Source organism: Lipotes vexillifer, unplaced genomic scaffold, assembly GCF_000442215.2.
Source record: "Lipotes vexillifer unplaced genomic scaffold, Lipotes_vexillifer_v1.1 scaffold751, whole genome shotgun sequence".
Lineage (NCBI taxonomy): Eukaryota > Metazoa > Chordata > Mammalia > Artiodactyla > Lipotidae > Lipotes > Lipotes vexillifer.
The window spans coordinates 1,426,643-1,446,926 of record NW_006799727.1 but is presented as its reverse complement, the minus strand read 5'-3'; the positions used below and the strand labels follow the sequence as shown (position 1 = coordinate 1,446,926).

Here is a 20,284-nt window from a genome sequence, read left to right as displayed (position 1 = left end):
AAAAGGTAAATAAAAGAACATGTTGGGAAGTTTCGAATTTACATAAGCAGCATTTTCGTCCATATTTCCAAAATATGTCATCCTTCCGTCTACACATTCATATGCTGTGAAACCACAGGCTTACCGAGGGAAGAATCCACGCCACTCTCTCCAGGGCACGGGGTGCCTTTCGCTTGTTGTAACAGTCAGCAAACGGCCGAGTGTTCAGGAGAGCGGGGTGTCCCACGTCCTCTTCTGGCTGCAGTGGCTGCACATCCTGCGTGTTCTAGGCCAGTTCTAGTTTCATACTTGCATCAACAAGCATTCATTATGCTGGACGCCAGAAACGAAGGCAGATTACATTTCTCTAGCTTTCAGTCTGGGAGTTCCCTGGCGGTCCAGTGGTTAGGACTCCACACTTTCACTGCCGAGGGCCCGGGTTCAGGCCCTGGTCGGGGAACTAAGATCCCACATGTGGTGCAGCGAGGCCAAAAAAAAAAATGCTTTCAGTCTAATTCAGTACGCCATTCATCCTGGAGCCTTTCTTTAATGCTTTCTTTGGTTTTGCAGAGGACATTTTTAAAAATTGAACTCCTTTCAGTATTGTCTTCATACAAGTGAATATAACAATCTAATAACGAATCTACCTAATATTGATTTTACTCTTGCAGACAATCTGTTTTCTTGAGGGACCATCCTCTTATATTCATAAGTAAGGATTGTTGCCTCATAATATAGGTCATTTTTTTCCCATGGAACCGTAGTCCTAAAAATGTTGGAAACTTAGAAACCAAACTCAGATATATGAATATCAGCATTTGATGGGAATATTTCTGAATTGTCCCCCTGCCTTTCAGCATTCCATTTTGATATTCATACTGTTTGTTTTTTTCCCATTTTGTATTTTATTCTTTCAACAAGCATTTGGTGAGCCTCTTGTACTCAGTAACGTGCTCCGGGAGCACAGTTCCTGCTTTCAAGGAGACCAGGTGTGCATACATGCAGTTAAAAGCACAATAGAAATAATATGTATGTGTATTCATAACAAGATGGGAAGGCCATACGAAAGGTTACAGTGCTTTTTGTAGGTGGTGGTAAATTTTTCTTCTATGTACCTACATTCTAAAATGAACATGTGTTATGCTGTTAGCTGAATACAGTTTAAGGAGGTATCACAGGTCATATCACAGAGAACGATGTACTCACTGTTTTTTAGATGATAGGATTTTGCTTTTGAGACAGTTTCCTCATACTGGGACTATGACCAATTTATATTTTCTAATTAGTGATGTGTGTCTTTCCCGTCACTAGCAAATGGTCAGCTGACACGTCAGGCCGCAGCAATGCCATGCCACATATTAAGACATATATGAGACCCTCTCCAGACTTCAGTGAACTTGCGTGGTTCCTTGTCACAAGGTATGTAGTTCTTACATTCCTGATGGGAGGACTTGTTACAAGTGTATTTGTAACTCCTGCTAAGAGTACTGAATAGGGTTCCAAAAAGTGACTTTGTGGATTGTCGTTAGTTTTCTTTGTGTATGTGTGTGTCTCATATGAGCCTTATTTAAAGTAGGCCCTTGGCATGAATCCCTTGGTAGAGGGATCATTGCCTGATTTTACTTATAAGTGTAGATGTTTACACGGTTTGCATAAAGTTTGTGTTTACTTCTGTATTTAATACTTCAGAAATAGGAATTAGGTGAATTGACATTTGGAGTAAATACAGAAGAAGAATAACATGGTAAAATTAATATTCCTTAATTATTTTCTTCTTAGATAAGTGAAACTTGAGCAATCAAATCTCTTTGTTTTTTTTAAACATCTTTATTAAGAAATAATTAACATACTATAAAGTTTACCAATTTGAAGTCTACAATTTAATGATTTAGTATATTCACAGAATTATGAAACCATCACAGTAATCCAATTTTAGATTATTTTTGTCACCCCCCCCATAAGAAAGTCCCTACCTATTAGCATTTTTGTGTCTGTTTTTATAACAAGCTATAAAATAGAGCTGGACTAGAACTTTAGTTCCTGGCTTCTAATCTACAGAGACCGTTAGGCATCTCTTCATAATTTAATAACACAGTTGATGCCAATAGCAACTAATTAAGGTATCACAGAGTAGAATTATTTCTTTAATGATGAACAAACTTTTAAACAGAAGTTTAAAAGCTTTCATGAACACACTTTTCAACCAAAGAACCACTTAGAAGCAACCAAGTTACTTTCCTAGTTTATGGAAATTAGTGGCTAACCTTTGCCCCTGGCTCCAGATACGGGTCCGAGACTAAACAGTGTTAGTGGTGGAGGTTATATGTGAGAGAGGGCTTCCCAGACATTTCTGAGGAGCCATAGCACAATGGGAAAGCATACTCTTGAGTCCTAAAGATCGGACTATTCTGTTATTTACTAGCTCTGTGAACTTGGGAAATTTATTTAACCTGAGGCTCTTTCCTATTGTATAAAATGGGAAAAGTGATGGCTGCCTTTGGGGGTTATTGTGAGAGTTAAATGACAGAGCCCACTGCTGGAGACACATCAGCCCATGACATGAGAGCTGTCGTTACACTTGTTCAAGCTCTGCCCTCAAGGCTGTGAAGGATGGCCAGGGGAATTAGTGCCCTTCTCTTTGCTGTGTGCCTATAAAAAGAGAAACTTCTGCCTCTAAAGAGTAGGTTACCTGAGTATGAGACCTGAACTGTAGATCCCCTGGGTGGAGAAGTCATTGCCTGAGACAGATAGGAAGTGCCAGGGAGAGCAGAGGCATGGAGGCCGTGTGGCCCCTCTGTGGGTGAGGAGTTTGGGCCTTGGTGAGTGGGAGATTGTTACTTCCTCCCCCAAGTGTATTTTAAATAAAACACACTTGAGAAAGCTAGATTCTTACCAGTATTCCTGAATTCAAGTGATGAGAAATTAAGTTATAATACTACCCAGTCTTCTCTGAAGTTAACCAACAAAAACATGAATTGGGGCCTAATGTGGATCCTTGAACAGCCTCCCAAGTGACCTGGATACTCAGAGACCACATTTCAGTGTCAGCTCACCTATGTGTTCAGTAACTGTCTGTTAAACCAGCTTACTAAGTTGCAAGGAGAAAAACCTGGCTTTTAATACTGGTTCTGTCACATTGTGATGCTGTGTGTGACCTTTGCTTCCTTGTATATGCTGATGAGTCAGTAGGACTCAATGAAATTATCTACTTGCTTCTGATTCTACAACGCTACCATTGGAAGCATTGCAGAGTGGTAGGCCATCATACATCCCAAGGGCTACTTTATTACAAAGCTTGTTGTTTTGCTCTGTGTTGAGTACCTGAAATGATGTGACATTTCCCTCAATCAGATCTGACAGATTCTCTAGCCATTATATTATGTTTTTATACTCATCAAGGCTCTTACTGAAATCATACCACTTTGCAGCAATGTTGAATTGAATCTGAAGGCTATTCTTCCAACTTTGGTTAAAATCCTCTTAACTATTAGCAGAATGTTTTTTCTCAAAATAGGGTGAGAGGGTCAGAGCAATATAAAAAAACATATCAGTTATTGGGGAAAAGTGGTCTCGTCTAGCATCATGGGTTTTTTGGCTGAGAAAACAGGTGCCCCAAGAAATTAAGCATTTAAAAGTGTGCAGCTCACCTTTTATCCACAGAGTGATCAGAAGTGATCTCTTTTACTCCCCTCCTGCCATTAGGTAGACTTTTCCTCCAAGATGTTAGTGTCGAAGTCTTCTATGTAAGAGTGCTTGCTGTGGGTCTTTGAGGGTTACTAGAGATGGAAATTCTGGTGCTGGGGACCCAGGGATAAAGGAGAGGAGAGGCTGTTTGGAGGGCTGGCCTGTAGGATGGAAATGGAAACATTGCGTCCTGGGAAGGGAGGGACGATTCCTCTCACGCTGCCGTGTTAGTCAGGGTTCTCCAGAGAAACGGAACCAGTAGATGAGATACACAGAGAGGTATTTTTATTTTAAGGAATTGACTCGCGATTGTGGGAGCTTCAAAGTCCAGAATCCATAGGGCCAGCCCGCAGCCTGGAGTCTCAAGTCTCCGGTCCTGTGCTGCAGTCTTGAGCCTCTCTCTACTTTCCCTGGAAAAGACAATTTGGGGATTGTTTTTCCTCAAAGTGGAGTGAAAAGGGTAGATGTGCTTCACAGAAGTTGCATGAGATTTACTGATTATGATTTAAGGGCACTAAGGGAGGTTGAGATTAAGTTAACCCCGTGAGTAATCCTTTTCTACGGGCTGAGTTTCGTAGTTTAACGACAGTGTGTGCTCAGCCCTGGGAGCACGACTGGGAAAAAGAGCGAGGCGTGCTCCTGCCGTGCAGGGGCTGCCGGGAGAGATGACGCTGGCCCCTCGTCGTTCCGCTGTGTAAGGACCAGTGTTAGAAACATATTTTCTGGCTGGAGCAGAAAATAGCTGGTTGTGTGAGAGACCACCAGCTAAAGATAAGAAAGTGGTATTTCATGTAGATCTCAAGGTAGGTCTGGACGTAAACCAGGTGGATTGGGAGGGGAATCTGAGCCGAGGAGCTAGGGGATGAAGGGCACAGAGCTGAGAAAGCCCATGGGGCTTTCAGGGAGAATCTGAGTGAGTCCATGCAGCTAGATGAATAAAAACAGATTCAGATACCTTCAGAATAGATCTTCTCAGACAAGTGCACCTGTGTTCTTGCACTTAAGTCCAGAAAGCATCTACTGTCAGTTGATTCATTTAATATTTGGTGGTGGTTTTGTACTGTGAATGTCTGCTGTAATACTGACTGGCTTAATTAAAACTTGCAAGTTAATTGAAGAATTTGAAATTTGTCTTTGTGAATCTGTGGCTTCTAATTTTATTCTGGAGCACCTAGACCAAAAACTATACTTGCCAAGATGTTTAAAGGATAACAAGTAACATTCATTCAGGGATTTTGACATGCCAGACGCTGTTCTAAATGCTTTATGTACATTTATTCATTTAATGCTCACAACAGCTCCATGAGGACTCGGAGAAATGAGTGGTTGAAAAGGCTGCCCGTGGTCACACGGTAGTAAGTGGTAGAAGCAGGATTTGAACCCCAGGCCTTTGGCTCCACGACTGGCACTCTTCAGCTCTACCTTCTAATGCCTCTTAATTAAGATACGGTTTTAGTGTTCCTGTTTTCTGTGAAGACCAGTTATGTCAGAAGAAACTGCAGCACATTTTACTTTGTTATGTAAAAGAGAAAAAGCCCCCATAGCACTCCAGTTTTATGAAAGGATACCTGAGAAATGTAACTCCTATAACAATTTGGGACATACTTAGAGCCCGCTCTCCAGCCCTTTCATAACAAGGGAAGGTACAGATCCCAAGTATAAGTGACATCTACTAGTAACTCCTTTCATTTTGTTTTTGTTTCCAACCTTATCTCCCAAACCGAGCTCATCTATCTAGAAGGAGGTTCCTTTCCCATCATCCCTCTTTGCCCCAGAGGCACCTGCCCACTCTCATCAGGCTTGAAGCCCAGCTGTCCTCTTGTGCTCTTCCTTCCTTGGAGCGTTTACCGAGGTCCTTCCTCCTATGGATGCTGGGCACTCGGGATAAAACAGTAAGAAGATTTACGTAGTGCCTTTGAGATGCTCAGAATCTCAGAGATGTCAGAAGCCAGACACAGAAATGATTTCAATAGAAAGAGATCAACCGTATTCTTGAGGTGGGCACGTGGACGCTTTCGAAATAGCTATCAAAGCTTACTCGTCCTTCAGATGTCTCCAAGTTTCCTTTTCTAATCCCTGGACTTCTGAAATGATTGCCTGTCTGCTGTCCCATCGCACAGGTCGTCCTCTTCCCAGGCCACCTGTCCTCGTTGTCCATGACCATTCATCTTTCAGAGACACGGGTCTTCCTCACCGTCCCATGTTCAGAATCCTCGCCCGTTTCCTGTAAGCTGAAGTCTGGAGTCCTCCATTGGCATTCAGACCCTGGCCACCCCATTTCCACCTTGCTTCTCCTGTACTTCCTGGCGGGAACTGCCAGCAGCCGCCGGGCTGGCCCCCTTTGCCCCTGAAGTCATCCTGCCAGCAGCCCATGGAGTCCCCTTTCCAGATGCCTTGGTCCTTTTCCTCTGCCTCTCCAGCTGCTGCTCATCTCGTCAGTATTGTGCTCGGGGCTGGCCTCTTCTCAAGGAGGCTTTGCCAGCCGCTACGGGTCTCTCCCTCCTGCACATCCTTAAGAGCACTTGTGCGTGTGCTTGGGAGCTCACTGTTCTGTCTCATCTTGTAGAGAAGAGAGAGTATGAGCTTTACATCATCAGACGGTCCTGGACGAGATGATCTGTCTCCTCCTGAACAAGTCTTTTGCCGTGAACAAGTTTCTTAACCGCTCTGAGCCTCAGATGCCTCATCTGCACAGCAGCCACGAGGGTGTGAGGTGCCACGCTTGGTGATTTGACCCACAGGCAGAAGAGTTCAACTTTAAGTTCAGAGCGGTAAATTCACTGATAAAGTATAATGAAAGAACTGGGAGTGGAAGAGCACAATCTTGACACACGGGTCACTAGTGATAGTCCAGTGCGTGTGGCCCCTCCGTGGTACCTACTCCACCGTTAGAATGAGAGGTTCATGCTCTCATGGGATTTACATTAGGACCAAAGAGGTTCTGTCAAACATCTGGTTGTATATGTGTTATGTAATTGCAGTGTAATTCTGACCATTCTGCATAAGTAGATTTTCACGCAGCAAGGCCTACACTGACTTTCAGCTCTCAGCTTAAACGTCACTGAAACTCTCCTTGCTTCCTCAGCCTCCTGCTGTCCATCTGTCCAACAACTCATGGCACACATATTGCTTATTTTAGCCATTGCTCTTTCCAGACACTACTCTGTTCCAGGCAGGGTGTCCATATGCCCTGGGCTTCTTGCATGGTCTGTGTTGTTTCCCTTTCAGTGGGGTTGCTTGTGTGATCACTGGCTTCCCCTCTCACCTCTGAGCCAAGTCCATTTCTGTCTTGTTCAGTGCCCTCCGGTGCCTGGCATGGAGGGGCGCTGAGCACAGATTTGTTAACGAGGAATTGAACGAAGGCCAGGGTGGAGGCTGTACCAGTGAAAGCACTGCCTAGACTTTGTGCGTAACTGACTATGGGAGATGCTTCAAAGGCAAGACCTGGGCTTGGGGTGTGGCTGGTAGGGAGATGGGGGATGGTCACCATCATCAATAGAGAAGTCAGGAAATGGAACGGGTTTCAGTGGGAGAATGGTCAACTCGATTAGACTGATTTATTATAGTGGGACGGTCAAGTGGAATTGTTTATTGGTGATGTTGCACTCAGAAGGTCGGTGTACACATGGTATATTTTGGAGTTCTCTTTGGAACTGATCATGGACACCCTGAGCCTTCGTGGATGGTCAGGGAAGAGTGGAGCACGAGGTTGGTGCCTGGGAGGGGAGGAACATACAGGGACTAAACATCACATTAACCGAGTGTTCCACTGCCACACAGATGAATTGGATCCAAGCCGTCCCTCCTGAGTTAAAGAACAACTAACTGGTCACCACCTTCCATGAAATAATCTTCCTTCTACCTAAGAAATATTCTATGTTGTATTTTGGGCATCATAAAATTTAACCATTCATTTCAACACGTATTTATTGAGCACCTGCTATGTAGCAGGTACTTTTCCAGGTGCAGGGAGTGCAATAATAAAATGTAATCCTTGACTTTATGATGGTGAGAATTACACAAAAACCAAGTTTATATGTATCAAAATGGTGATAATTGCTCTAGAGAAAAATAAAGTAGGAGAATAATTTAGGTGCACAGTCCTTTACTCAAAGTCCCTGAGACAAGATGTATTTGTAGCGTGGAAACATAATATGATACATATACCATCTATTAACATCCTTAGTGGTGTTACAAGTAGCCTCATGTTAGCTTAGGTCAACTTTTGTCACCTAATGAGTTAACAAAATTAAGTTTTGCCATTAAATATAATAAGTTAGGTAATAGCTTAATTTCCAAGTTGGTTTCGGTTGTTTTAGATTTTCAGAGCTAACGTAGCGCTTACGCTAAGTTCCAGGCATTCTTCTAAAAGCATAGTCCATACACACACATACATTCATGTAATCCTCATAACAACCCTACAACAGAGCTGTTAGTCCCCTTTACAGATGGGAGAACTGAAGCACAGAGAGGGTCAACAAGCGCCCAGGAACCCAGTAACATCCTCAGGCACTATGCTATCCCTGTGTCAGGAAGGGAGGCTGCTCATGAATAGGATGGTCAGGGAACGCCTCATTGACGTGGTGACATTTAAGCAGAGACCTGAAAGAAGCGAGGGAGCCGTGTGGATGGAGAGCTGGGGGAAAGCATTCTGGGCAGAGAGGCGGAGTTAGGGATATTCTGGTTTGTGATTGAGAAACCAAGTGGGTATTGCTGGAGTGAGTGGGATTGGAGGGCCGGGGAGGTCAGAGCAGTAACTGGCATTTTGGTCAAGATAATCCTTTGTTGTGCAGGATTGTCCTGTGCGTCACAGGGTGTTTAGTAACCTGGGCCTCACATACGAACCGCCGTGTCACAGTGAAAGCCATCCAGATGTCCCATGCCTTTCTAAATATCCCCTAGATTGTCTCTCCTGGTGGATGGTGTTGTCGTCTTTCAGAATAAATTCAGAACTCTCTGAACAACTGATTTATGAGTGCTGCTGTTCTTTCATTTAATGCATTTTCCTACTTTAGAGTGATGAGGTGGGGTTGTAGAGAGAACCATGGATTCTAGTCTAAATGAAACGATAATGCCAGCAAACCTTACAATCCATCTACAAAGTGGCAGCCATATTATGTTTTAAGAATGGGGATTTTAGTGAAAGATAAATACATCCAAAGCTGCATGCATTTAACTCCCCCTTTTTTTTTTTTTTTTGACACTTTACTACTTTGATCTATTACCCCTCCATGTTAATGTTCACGTTTGGGATGAATAAGTACCTTTTACTAAAACAGATTTCCCAGAAAAAAATTATAACAGTAATAAGCAAGATGGATGATAAGCAATGTGAATTTTGATTCTAACCTAAAAATGAGACTTCTTTTTTTTAATAAGCCAGATTTGCATGTCCAAAGAAGTGTTGCCCTTCAAGGTGGTCACCTTTTGAAACTAGATATTTTATGAAGAATACTGCCACTGCTCAAATCCTTTTGCCACTCTTTGGAATTTCCTTCAAAATGAGTTTACATGGCACATTAACGAGTACTGTTTCTTAATAGACATGCTTCTGTTCTAGGCCTTGTATAAGGTTATTGTTGCTTTGTAATAAGTTACCATAAACTGAGTGACTGAAAACAATGCAGATTTAGTATCCTGCAGTTTCTTTGGGTCAGGAGTCTGGACCTGGGTTAGCTGCACAGGATCAAAGTGTTGACCAGGGAGGGCTGTGATCCTCCTCTAAGGCTCAGGGTCTTCTTCCAGACTCACTGGTTGTTGGCAGAATTTAGTTGCTTATGGCAAAGCGTAGCTGTTTGCTTCTTCAAAATCAACAGGAGAATCTCTCCTCAGGAAGGACCTAGTCCCTCCTTTTAGGCTTCACCTGATTAGGTCAGGCCAACCCAGGATTATCCCAAACCTTTTGATTAACTTAAAAGTCAAGGGATTAGTGACCTAATCATGGGAATGAAATCCCATCATACTCACAAGTTTTGCTCACACTCCAGGAGAGAGGATTATACTGGATACGTACACTGGGGGCAGGGGCAGAAATCTTGGTGGCTGTCTTCCAGTTCTGCCCTCCACCAGCCTCATTGGTATTCATTACCCAGCTTGATTCATCCGTCTTATCCTCCAGGCTTGACTTGAAATAATTTCTTACTATTTTTAAACTTGAGGTTTATTTTCCATAGTTAAGGGAAATGCCCCTTGAATATACTCAAAAGACTGAACCTCAGGCTCTAGAGGCTGTTTAAGAAGTGAAGTTCTAGCATTATTTGGAGCCAAAGAAGGCAGCTTTATTGGAGTGAGGTAATAACCCTGCAGCATGATTGCCTTGGAGAACCACATTCACTAGGGTGTGTAGAGTTGTTAAAAAATAATGATAATAAGTCTTATAAAAGATAAGTAGGATCCTAAAAGACCTAATTTCCAAAAAACAAAAAACAAAAAACCTCATCACTTTGGAAGTGTACTTCACAGATTTCCTATAGTGTGTGCATAATGATCACTGGTCATTTCTGTACCCATCGTAAGTAGAGGATGTTGGCTTCCTGGTCATAGGGACTTGGTTTTACCCAGTTGACATTTCACAAATGTGGAAACTGGCTTGAAGATCAGGGACTGAAATCTTATAAAAGTGCTAGCCTTAATATAGTTTTCATCTTCTGTTTTATTTATCCTTTTAAATACACAAAATTCACAAAGTTTTCATTTCCTCTCTTTCATGATGTGTTGTGATTAGGATTCTGACTGAAAACCTTTTTTTTATAGATCCTGGGTTATGTTTTAGTATAGAGCTGCCACATCACCTAAATCTGCACTAAAACCATTTTTAATGAAGTTTCTGCATGATTGGACTTGTATACGTTAGAAGTTTCTGTTCTACTCTAAGAGAAAATGAATTCATAATTCCCATACTTTTTTTCCTATGAAAATGCTCTTCCTGACACTTGGTAATTTTGTGCAATGTCTGTGTTTTCTTTCAGACCACTAAGTATAGCACCTAGTACAGTATCTGGTCTGCAGTGGCTCAGGAAATTTTGAATGAATGTATGGTATCCCTCTTAATCTAACTACAGTACCATTCATTTTCTGACCCGCTTCTCAGGTTTAAGTATGTTTTCCTTTCTGTACTGTCCAGAACACTTAAGCTTATCCTTTTTTTTTTTTTTTTAAATACAGTGTAATTCAGGCAAACAATAGTCCACTTTGGTCAAATAACCAGAAATTTCAGGATTTCAGGATGAAGAGTTAGCTGAGAAATCCATCACGTCTGCTGGCCAGCTGGGGCGGCATCATGTGGTGATGGCCAATGGGAGGGTCAGGAGCCATGGATGTGAACTGGATGTTGGCTGCCCCCTGCACCCCAGCCTTGTGCCTTCACTTTAACTTTTTCTTTTTTTTTTTTTTTTTTTTTTAACTTAAGCTTATCCTTAAGGTTGGTCTCAAATCTTCCCCTTTGCAACTTCTAGCTCAGCAGACATGATTCATTGTTTTTCCTTTGTGTTTTCAAGCACCTCTTGCCTGGTCCTTTTACATCTCCCTTGTTGGTCTTTGGGCATCCATTGGCCTCAATTTATTATGAGCTGCTTGAGAGTGGGTGCCAGGTCTTACTCACCTTTATCCTCAGCATCTAACACTGTGCCCAGCATATGGTTAGGGACCAGTATGTATTTGAATCAGCGCCCTTTTCAGAACTCTTTTGTTCAAATAAATTATATCCACACATCATAGAACAAGGGTATGCAGAGCAGGTTTGTCATCCCACTCCTGTTCCCCAGCCATTCTGCTCAACCCCAAACCACAACTGCTAGTACTTAGCTTTAACCTCATCAGCCCTTTCAAACTCAGGTACCTCAGATGATGATTTTATCTAATCAGCCATCATACTGTGGAGGAAATGGCCCTGAGGTAGAGTCCAAAGATCCATGTCCTAATTCGCGATTGCCGCTTACTAGCCTTGCCTCTCAAATTTTGGGAAAGTCATTTTTTTTTTAAATTTTATTTAATTAAATTTTTTATACAGCAGGTTCTTATTAGTTATCCATTTTATACATAGTAGTATATACATGTCAATCCCAGTCTCCCAGTTTATCACAGCACCACCACCACCACCCCGGGAAAGTCATTTCTAATCTGAGCCTTTTCTCACTATGGAATGCTCAGAGGAGGAAGATAGGAAGTAAGTGTGAAGGTTACCCATTAAACGGTATGATGTATGATGATGTTAGTCAACTGCTTGGTTTTTACTGGCTACTGACAACCACGTGTTATTATTAAGGTCATGTTCATTAGGCCTCTAGGGAGTCAAGAAAGCTTATCAAGACTTTATCTGTTTTGTTTATATGACGTATGGATGTGTAGTATGTGACCTAAAGACTTCCCATAGGTATAGCCTTTTCTCAACTCAATGTGGTTAACTTAAAAACTGGTCATAATTATTCTATATCATCAAGGCAAGTATATTCAGCCAGAAGAATATGTTCAAAGAAACTTAAAACTAACACTTTAGCTTGAATTTATTAGAATGTTTTATTGGCTGGCTTTTGTCTGGTTGCTTTTATGGAAAGCTATTTATAGTTCTCCATGCTACTGTGAAATCATCCTGTGTTTGATGGGCAGCCTGTTAAGGAATTACTGGAACATAATGACAAATACAGTGTTTAAATTTTACCACAGGGCCAAGCAGGCAAGAAGATGAGCTTGAAGAAGCAACCTTGGCTGAGAAGATAGTGGCTAGGAGTAATTGGCAAGCCCAATGAGAACAATTATGAAAGCTGTGCATTGTGGGTGGGCAGAGAGCAGCGATCCCTGTTATAGTTGCCTAGCAACTGACAGGCATTGCAGGATGGTCGGGATGAGTAGAAATGTTAGTGCTGCCACTTTAGGGGAAAACAAGACAAGTGCTTGACTAGAAAACGACTGTGGCTTTTTGAGGAAACATAAAGGAGACTCTCCCCCCCTCTGCTTTTCCACATAGCTGTGCAATGTTTCTCTTATGTCTGTTCCTTTGATTCTGAAACAAATAGTCTTTTTCCTCCTTTGTCTGAGCTTTTTGGTAAAAATCAGATTGGATCACACAGAAAAATCTTCATAGTTGTCATCGGAGTAGACTTGGTTGCCTGGCACTACAGCTTCAAGTTGGTATGTCTCAAGTACTTGGTTACAAATAATGGTTATTATTATTATTATTATTATATATGAAAGTCTGCAAATGACTTCCTTTATATGTTAGAGATGATTCAAGGTCCTTCACTTTCTTGCATTCTGGTACAAGTAGACCAAGGTCAGTACACGCCGCTTTTCATGCTCGTGGAAGCAAGTCTCCTGAAGCACTATCCCTGATGGGAGAAAGCTTGAGACCCCCAACCTAGGGCCTCTAGACCCTTCGTACACTGGCATTGCTAGTGACAAGTTGTACCTGTAGCTAGAGATGACGAGGTACTGTCTGGGAGCTCTGCACCAGGAACTGGCCTCCAAAGAAGACGCCTCACAAATGATAACAAATACTTGTGTGGTGCTTATTATATGCTGACTCATTTAATGCTGACTCATCTAATCCTCCCAGTTGAGATCTAGGTACTATAATCCTCATTTTAGAGATATGAAAACTAAAGCATAGAGACCTTGAATAATGTGGCCCAGTAGGCAAGGTGGTAGAGCTAGGATTCAAACCCAGAGAGTCTAGCATGAATATTTCTTGCCTGTGTGCCAGGCACTGCTCTAGGCTTTGGTGATGGACGATGAACAAGACAGGCATGGTCCCTGCCCGCAAGGAGCTTTCTAGAGCTGGTGTAGCCCTTTTGCCTTCTGCTTCCGGATCAGCACTGCTGGCTAAGTCTCTGGGGAGAACACGCAGCTCAAAAACTCACCACAGCCCCCTTTCCTAAGAGCAACTTGTCAGATCGTGCTTCCTCCCCGCTAACAGCCTCCAGCACTGTGGAGCCAGGCCTTTCCCCAGCTCTTCTCTCCTGGCCCTTCGATGAAAATGTTCTGACTTCCTACCCATCGCTTTGCCATAGCTTCCCCACCCAGTGAAGGTTGTGGTTTCTGCCATAGCTGTCATTTGTGGCCCCTGCTGCGCAAGCCCAGATGACAGTGTGGCTGGCCGTGAGAGGCCTGATGCTGCTTTTTCCTAGCCTTTGTGTGTCCTGCCTCTGTTAGTCTTTTGAGCATCCAGTCTGTGCCAGGCTTTGGTAGGGTCCAGTGCTTAAACCTCCAGGTTCTCCTAAAACGCTTCTTCATCCTGGTCATCAGTTCCCACTTACTAGTCAACATCCGGGCACCTGACAGATTTCTCGAGCGCCTGAGTCCACTGGCTTCTGCCTATCTACACTGTTCATACCAAACTCAACCACCCTGCATAGTGGTTCATGCCACCTAGAGCCTGGCTCTTCTGGATGTTCCTGTCATCCCACATTGCTTTGAAGTCCCTTATCATTCAGTCTTTTGCTCATCTGCTCTTCCTTTGCAGATGCACATTCAGTACCTATTCTTGATACCATGCTGGGCCTGTGTGCCTGCAGACGTCCCCGAGCTTGGGATATTGATCACTAGATCTGCCCATCTACCGAGAGCTTGATCAGGACGTAGGTAGGTGTGCGCACATGTGTGTGTTCAGGGGAATTCACAGTTTACCCTGTGGCAGTTCAGGGCATCCAGGGTGGCAGTAATGCAGGGGTGGTGGTTCAGAGAAGAGAGAGATCACTTCTGCATAAAATAACTAGATGAAGCTTTGGGACGTGGCATGTTTTATGTTTGGTAGGCCGAGGTGGAACATTAGGTAGAAGAAATCATGTACTTGAAGTCCTGAGGCAGGGGGCGCTGCCAGAGGGGGCGGTGGTCTGGGCTGGCACGGAGAGCTGGGGGGTGGGAGGGCAGCCTGACCAGTGGATGGGGCAGGGCTTGTGGCGCTGGCCTGATGGGCAGAGGACTTGAGGCTTCGCAGGTGGGGAGCACTGAATGCCTTTGAACAAGGGAGTGAGATCGCCAACAGTGTTTTGCCAATGTTACTGATAGTGTCTGTCCTTGTTCAAGGCTTTATAACTGATGTACTGTTCCCATGATAAGGCCATCCCTGTGCCCTCTGAGATCTAAGTGGAGCAGGTATGTTATGAATGTAGAAACAGGTGCAGAGCTGAGGCTGCTCATCGAGGACATGGTTGAACCAGCACTTGAACGGCTCTTTCTTCTAAGTCATGACTCTTTCTGGAATTGGTTTATGGGATAGAATAGAGGAAATAAAGCATGGGGGCAGAGAAAACTACTGAGAGACTGGTGCAGAGTTCCAGACACAGAGACTATAAAGGTGGCTGCAAGAAGGGAAAAGCAGAGGGGCATTCGCAATAGAAACCTTACAGAAGAATCCAGAGGAACGGGCTGATGAGAGCAGGGCGGGAGGAAGCTGGAAGAATTGGGTTACCTGCAAGGTTGTGAACGGAACTCTCTGGGAAAGTTACAGATGCAGGCAAAGTTCGTGGAGCTGGTCGCTCACCCCAAGGAGGCTGCCCCTCATGCCGTCTCGGAAGGTTTTTGTGGAAACCACTTGTTGGCTCTGCAGCATCAGTACTTGGTGCTATTGGCTGTGAGGTTCCCAGAGGCTGCCCCCCTGTGGGACCCAGGGAAGCAAAGGTGAGGTACTTGAGCAACGTCACAGACTTTGTTTGGGGGCTCAGGGAGGGATCTTCTTCAGAAAGCCTTTCAAGGTCTCTAAGGGAATTGACCAAATACTGGCTATTCATCAGACCTTTCAGTGCTACCTGGCTTATAAACAGTCCACTGCCTGCAGCCACGCCCTTGCTCTCCACAGCTCCTTCCGTTTTCTGAGCTGTTTCCCCATGTGGGAAACCAGGGACTGGACTAGATGAGTGGTTTGGGGCCGTGGTCCCTGGAGCCCTAAAGGTCCTGGAAACCACTTTCAGAGCTCACTGTCCTGCTTTAAATGTTTCCTTTGAACAAAGGACTCTCCAGGTTAAAAAAAAAAAAAAAGTTAAAAATATATTACAGTAGATAGCCTCCCAAAGCCTATTCTAATAAAATTTCATGGATCTGTTCAAAGTATTAATACTTTACAAATGTTTCCTTTGTGCCATGCTTTACAATTTCCTAAGCACTTTCACCTAGATTATTTTATTCATTCCTTATTATAACCCAGTGAAGTGAACAGATGGTGTTAAACCCATATTATAGACAAAGAAATTGCTGCCCAAAGGATGTAACCCCAAGGTAACAGCTGACCAAAACCAAAACTCAAATCTTATGAACCTGTTGCTCTTTTCAAGTTCTTATTTTGCCTTTCCACTATAGGAGATGGACCAAAATAATGGAACATTTCAGTAGAAAATGAAATAGCAGTCAGTTTTGGGTTATCACATTGGTTACTATTAAATATACACTGAAATTGTTTGATGTGGTGTTCTAAATACCAGTTTTGACCCGAAATTTGAAAAGCAACTTTTGATCCCGCTTGACAGTGTTTTTTGTCATTTTGGATTCTGTATGCTGACATGATGGCTTTTTAAGCCCGTGTGATTCAATTTGTGGGATCAAAGAGAGATGGATTCTTTTACAGACTAAGTTGACCGCTAGGCTGGACTGTGCTGTGGATTGAAAGCTAGGCTTCCAAATCCAGATTCAAAACGGAGTCGTAACATGCCTGTGACTGAGAAACAAAGTGAGTTTGCAAGTGGATTTCTCAGTCTGTTTGGTGATCTGTCAGAATCATAACTTGCAAAAGCGCACACCCACGTATCTTATCTCTTCTAGACTCTGCTCTTGCTTATCTTTGGAAAAACATGGGTCATAATCATTTTCGTTTTTCTTTTTCTGCTGGCATTTCTTTGTTGATACATTGTATCTATAAATCAGATACCAGCCCCCAAAACACAGCTGATGTGATGTGTCCTTTTTGGCACTTAATCTGACAAGATTGTTGGACATCTGCATGATTGGTTTAATTTTAACCATGCTTTTAAGTTCCTGGCACTTTATCACTCATATCTGTATTGAAAATTGGGGGACATATATCTGTATCAAGGAGACCAAAATCCTTTGGACATCCTTTACAAAATAAAATAGAAGCTCACTGTATCTCTGCCTCGGGGACTTGTGATAAGATTTTTTTTTTTTTTTTTTTTGCGGTACGTGGGCCTCTCACTGTTGCGGCCTCTCCCGTTGAGGAGCACAGGCTCCGGACGCGCAGGCTCAGCGGCCATGGCTCACGGGCCCAGCCGCTCCGCGGCATGTCAGATTCTCCTGGACCGGGGCACGAACCCGTGTCCCCTGCATCGGCAGGCGGACTCTCAACCACCGCGCCACCAGGGAAGCCCTGTGATAGGGTTATTGAATCAGTGAAGCAAACTGATAAATGGTTTTTGGACCCATCTACCACTATAACCTAGGATTAGGAGGCCCAAATGGACCTGCCTTCTGGAGAATTCCATTGCTTGGTGAGTCACACCAGAGAGAAGAACCAGAGTCAGCCTCCCATAAATTTAGCCAAGTATTCAATGATGGTAATAGGTAGTATCTATTAAGCATCATGTATGTGCCTGGGACTTTACACACCTTATCTGATATAATCTGCACATCACTTTTATGAGGCAGCTGCATTACCAGACCTTACAGGTACAGAACTTGAAGATGAGCAGTGTTGGCTCTAATTGTGATTGAAAGATATGTGAGCTCAGATTCTGCTCTCACCCACTGGCCTACTGTGCCTCTCCTGCTTACTTGTCAACAATTAGACTTTTTCCCTAGATTTTGTGGTTTAAAAGTTTTTAATTCTCTAACCATGATGAACAAAATAGTCTTGATAAATTGTATTTTCTAAGCCTTTCTTTTCTCAAATTAATTAGATATTTCCTGCCCTCCTAACATCTGCAGAATTCAGTTCTGGGAGACATCTGTGGGCTGGAATAACCATCAACAGCTTCTTGAAAGAGCTGGAGGAGAAATGGCTCAGTTATCCACAGGAGTGGGTAGGGTGGAGGGCATCGTGGACAAGGAAATGGTGTTTGTGAAGATGTGGAGGCAGTCGGTAAATCAATTTAGTTAAGGGTAGGGGAATCAAGAAAAGACATGCTGTGGATTAAGGTTGAAGGGGGGCTTCCCTGGAGGCGCAGTGGTTGAGAATCCGCCTGCCAGTGCAGGGGACACGGGTTCAAGCCCTAGTCTGGGAAGATCCCACATGCCGCGGAGCAACTGAGCCTGTGCACCACGACTACTGATCCCGCACACCTAGAGCTAGTGCTTCGCAACAAGAGAAGCCACCGTGATGAGAAGCCCGCACACCGTGTCGAAGAGTAGCCCCCGCCCGCCACAACTAGAGAAAGCCCGCACACAGCAACGAAGACCCAATGCAGCCAAAAATAAATAAATAAATTTATTTTTAAAAAAAAGAAAGAAAGAATATTGAAGAGCATAAACTTGGTCAGACTGTGGAGTTTCCTAAATGCCAGGCTATACATTTGCTTTATATATGCTTCAGGAGAAAGGATGCATTGATACTTGGAGAACCGCTGGAGGAAGACATAGAATGAGAAACCAGAGACAGGGCAGTCCGTTTGGATCTAAAGTCTGGGGTGGGAAGGACTGAACTAGGGAGATCTTCTTGGAAAGAGAAAGAGAATGTTACAAGGGGTTAAAAAAGCTTGATATCTGACTGTACATAGCTGCCAGTGGAGCCGACAAGACCGAAGTCCCTGAGATTTCTGAGCCTGACTGAGATTGTGGACAGAATCGAATTCAAAAGAAAGCTGGTTTTCAGAGGGGAAGGCATGCTGATAGTTTTCAGTTTTTGGAGTGTTGGATTTGGGGTAACCACGTGATATCCCAGTGGAGAAATCCAGCTTGTGGTTGCAGATGCCCATTTGGAAATTTGATGATCGAAGTTGGACAAGTCTGAGCGTTCTCTTGTTAAAGTAGCGGTTGCAGCTGGTGAGTGGGAAAGTCCCTTTGGGAGGGAAGAGAGAGGAACCGAGGGCAGAGCAGAAATTTAGAGGGTACGGTTCGGGGTGGAAAGAGCAGCACATCTGAGAGAAGCTGAGTCAGAGAGCTGGGAGAGAACCAGAATAGTCAAGTGGAGGGAAAGCCAAGGAAACCAGAGGCAGGGGAGGAGGAGGCAACCGCATCAGCACAGCAGAGAGGTCTACAGCGGTAGCCCAGCCGCGGCACTCCTGAACATCTGGGGCCAGGTCGTTCTTTGTTACGGGGCCGTCCTGTGCATTGTTGGGTATCTCGCAGCGTCCCTGGCCTCTAGAAAATGTCCCCAGACATTGCTAAACGTCCCCTAGGGGCTAAGTCACCCCAGTTGAGAACCACTGGTCTAGAAGCCCACAGGGTTTGGCAGTTAAGAATATTATTTGAGTGGAAGGCAGACAACAGGTTTGGAGGGGAAGAAAGGGAAGCTGCCAACACCTTGTTTTAGCCCAGCAAGACCCATTCCAGACTCTGACCTCCAGAAGTGTAAGACCAAAGATTTGTGTTGTTCCAAGCCACTAAATTTGTGGCAATTTGTAAGAGCAGCAGCGGGAAACTAATACACACTGTATATCAATAAAAAAGACAAGTGACAATTTAAAAGTGGATAATTGGCAGAATTAAGATATAGTTTTAGAGAGAAATTTGACAGAATCCATCAAAATTAAAGATTCTTTCCTTGCATGTACCTAGAACAACTCACATCCTTTGCAGTGAGAATATCTTTCTGTATTCCTCAAAAATATTTTTTCAGTACATAAAAAGAAACAGAGCCCAAGCACAGTACAGGAAAACCTACAGCAAATGCAAAGGGGAAGGTGACTCACAGTGTCAGTGTGTGTGTGTGTGTGTGAGTGAGTGAGAGAGAGTGTGACAGGCACGCAGCTGTGGGGTTTGAGGACAGGGTGACAGCATCACGAGCTCGAGTTGATCGTTTTCCCTCCTCGTCACCCCAGCTGCTCCATCTCCCTTCTCTCTCGTGTCCACTGTCAACGTTTTGTCTATTGCATCTGTCTGTGAGAGCATCTGCTCCCCCACCCCTGTCCTCCGGGATGCCTGGCTAAAAGCTCAGTCTGTTAGGCATCTCTGCACTCCGGGCAGCCACTGCCAACATCAGGTACCAACCGTGAAAGAAGTGCTGTATCAAAGGACGCATTTCCCAAAGCAGCAGTCATCCTCAGGGATTCAGACACCTTGCAACAGAATCTTAGAAGTAAACTCCGTCAGCCGCTCCTGTGCTCAGGCTGGGGTTGGAGGTAATGGCTCCTGCTGCTGCTGCTATGACATGTTAGGCTTTCAGATGCTGTTGCAGGGTCGGCCCAAAGATCACCGTCCTTGCTCCCTTCTCCTTTCTTGCGTGGCTGTTTTCCCAACACGTTATCATGGATTTTATCTTCGCGGTTGGAGTATGTAGATGGAGGGACTGAGTTAGTTAGAGGCGAGTGTGGACATCTCTAATCATTGTAGACTGTTGTCTAGAAAGGGATTTTTGGCCTCATCAGCTGAAATCCCTCGTTCTAGAGATGAGAAGCCAAGGCCCGGGAGGAAGAGGAGTGCCTTTGGGTGTCTTTGTGGGCGATACCCTCTTTCCTGATTTGGGGTCCAGGGAGCTGTTCTCAGCATTGGCCTTCCTTTCTTCACCGTGTCCCTTACGTGGCAT

The 20,284-nt window shown here is 44.0% G+C and overlaps 1 protein-coding gene across 1 annotated transcript in view; it reads left to right on the top strand.

The window, feature by feature from the left end:
* Positions 1-20,284, top strand: part of TDP1 (tyrosyl-DNA phosphodiesterase 1) — a 74,526-nt gene that overhangs the window by 31,714 nt on the left and 22,528 nt on the right. The window contains exon 12 of the mRNA XM_007471893.1: positions 1,291-1,398. Coding sequence (XP_007471955.1) covers positions 1,291-1,398 — 108 coding nt within the window. The remainder of the gene's footprint in view (positions 1-1,290; positions 1,399-20,284) is intronic.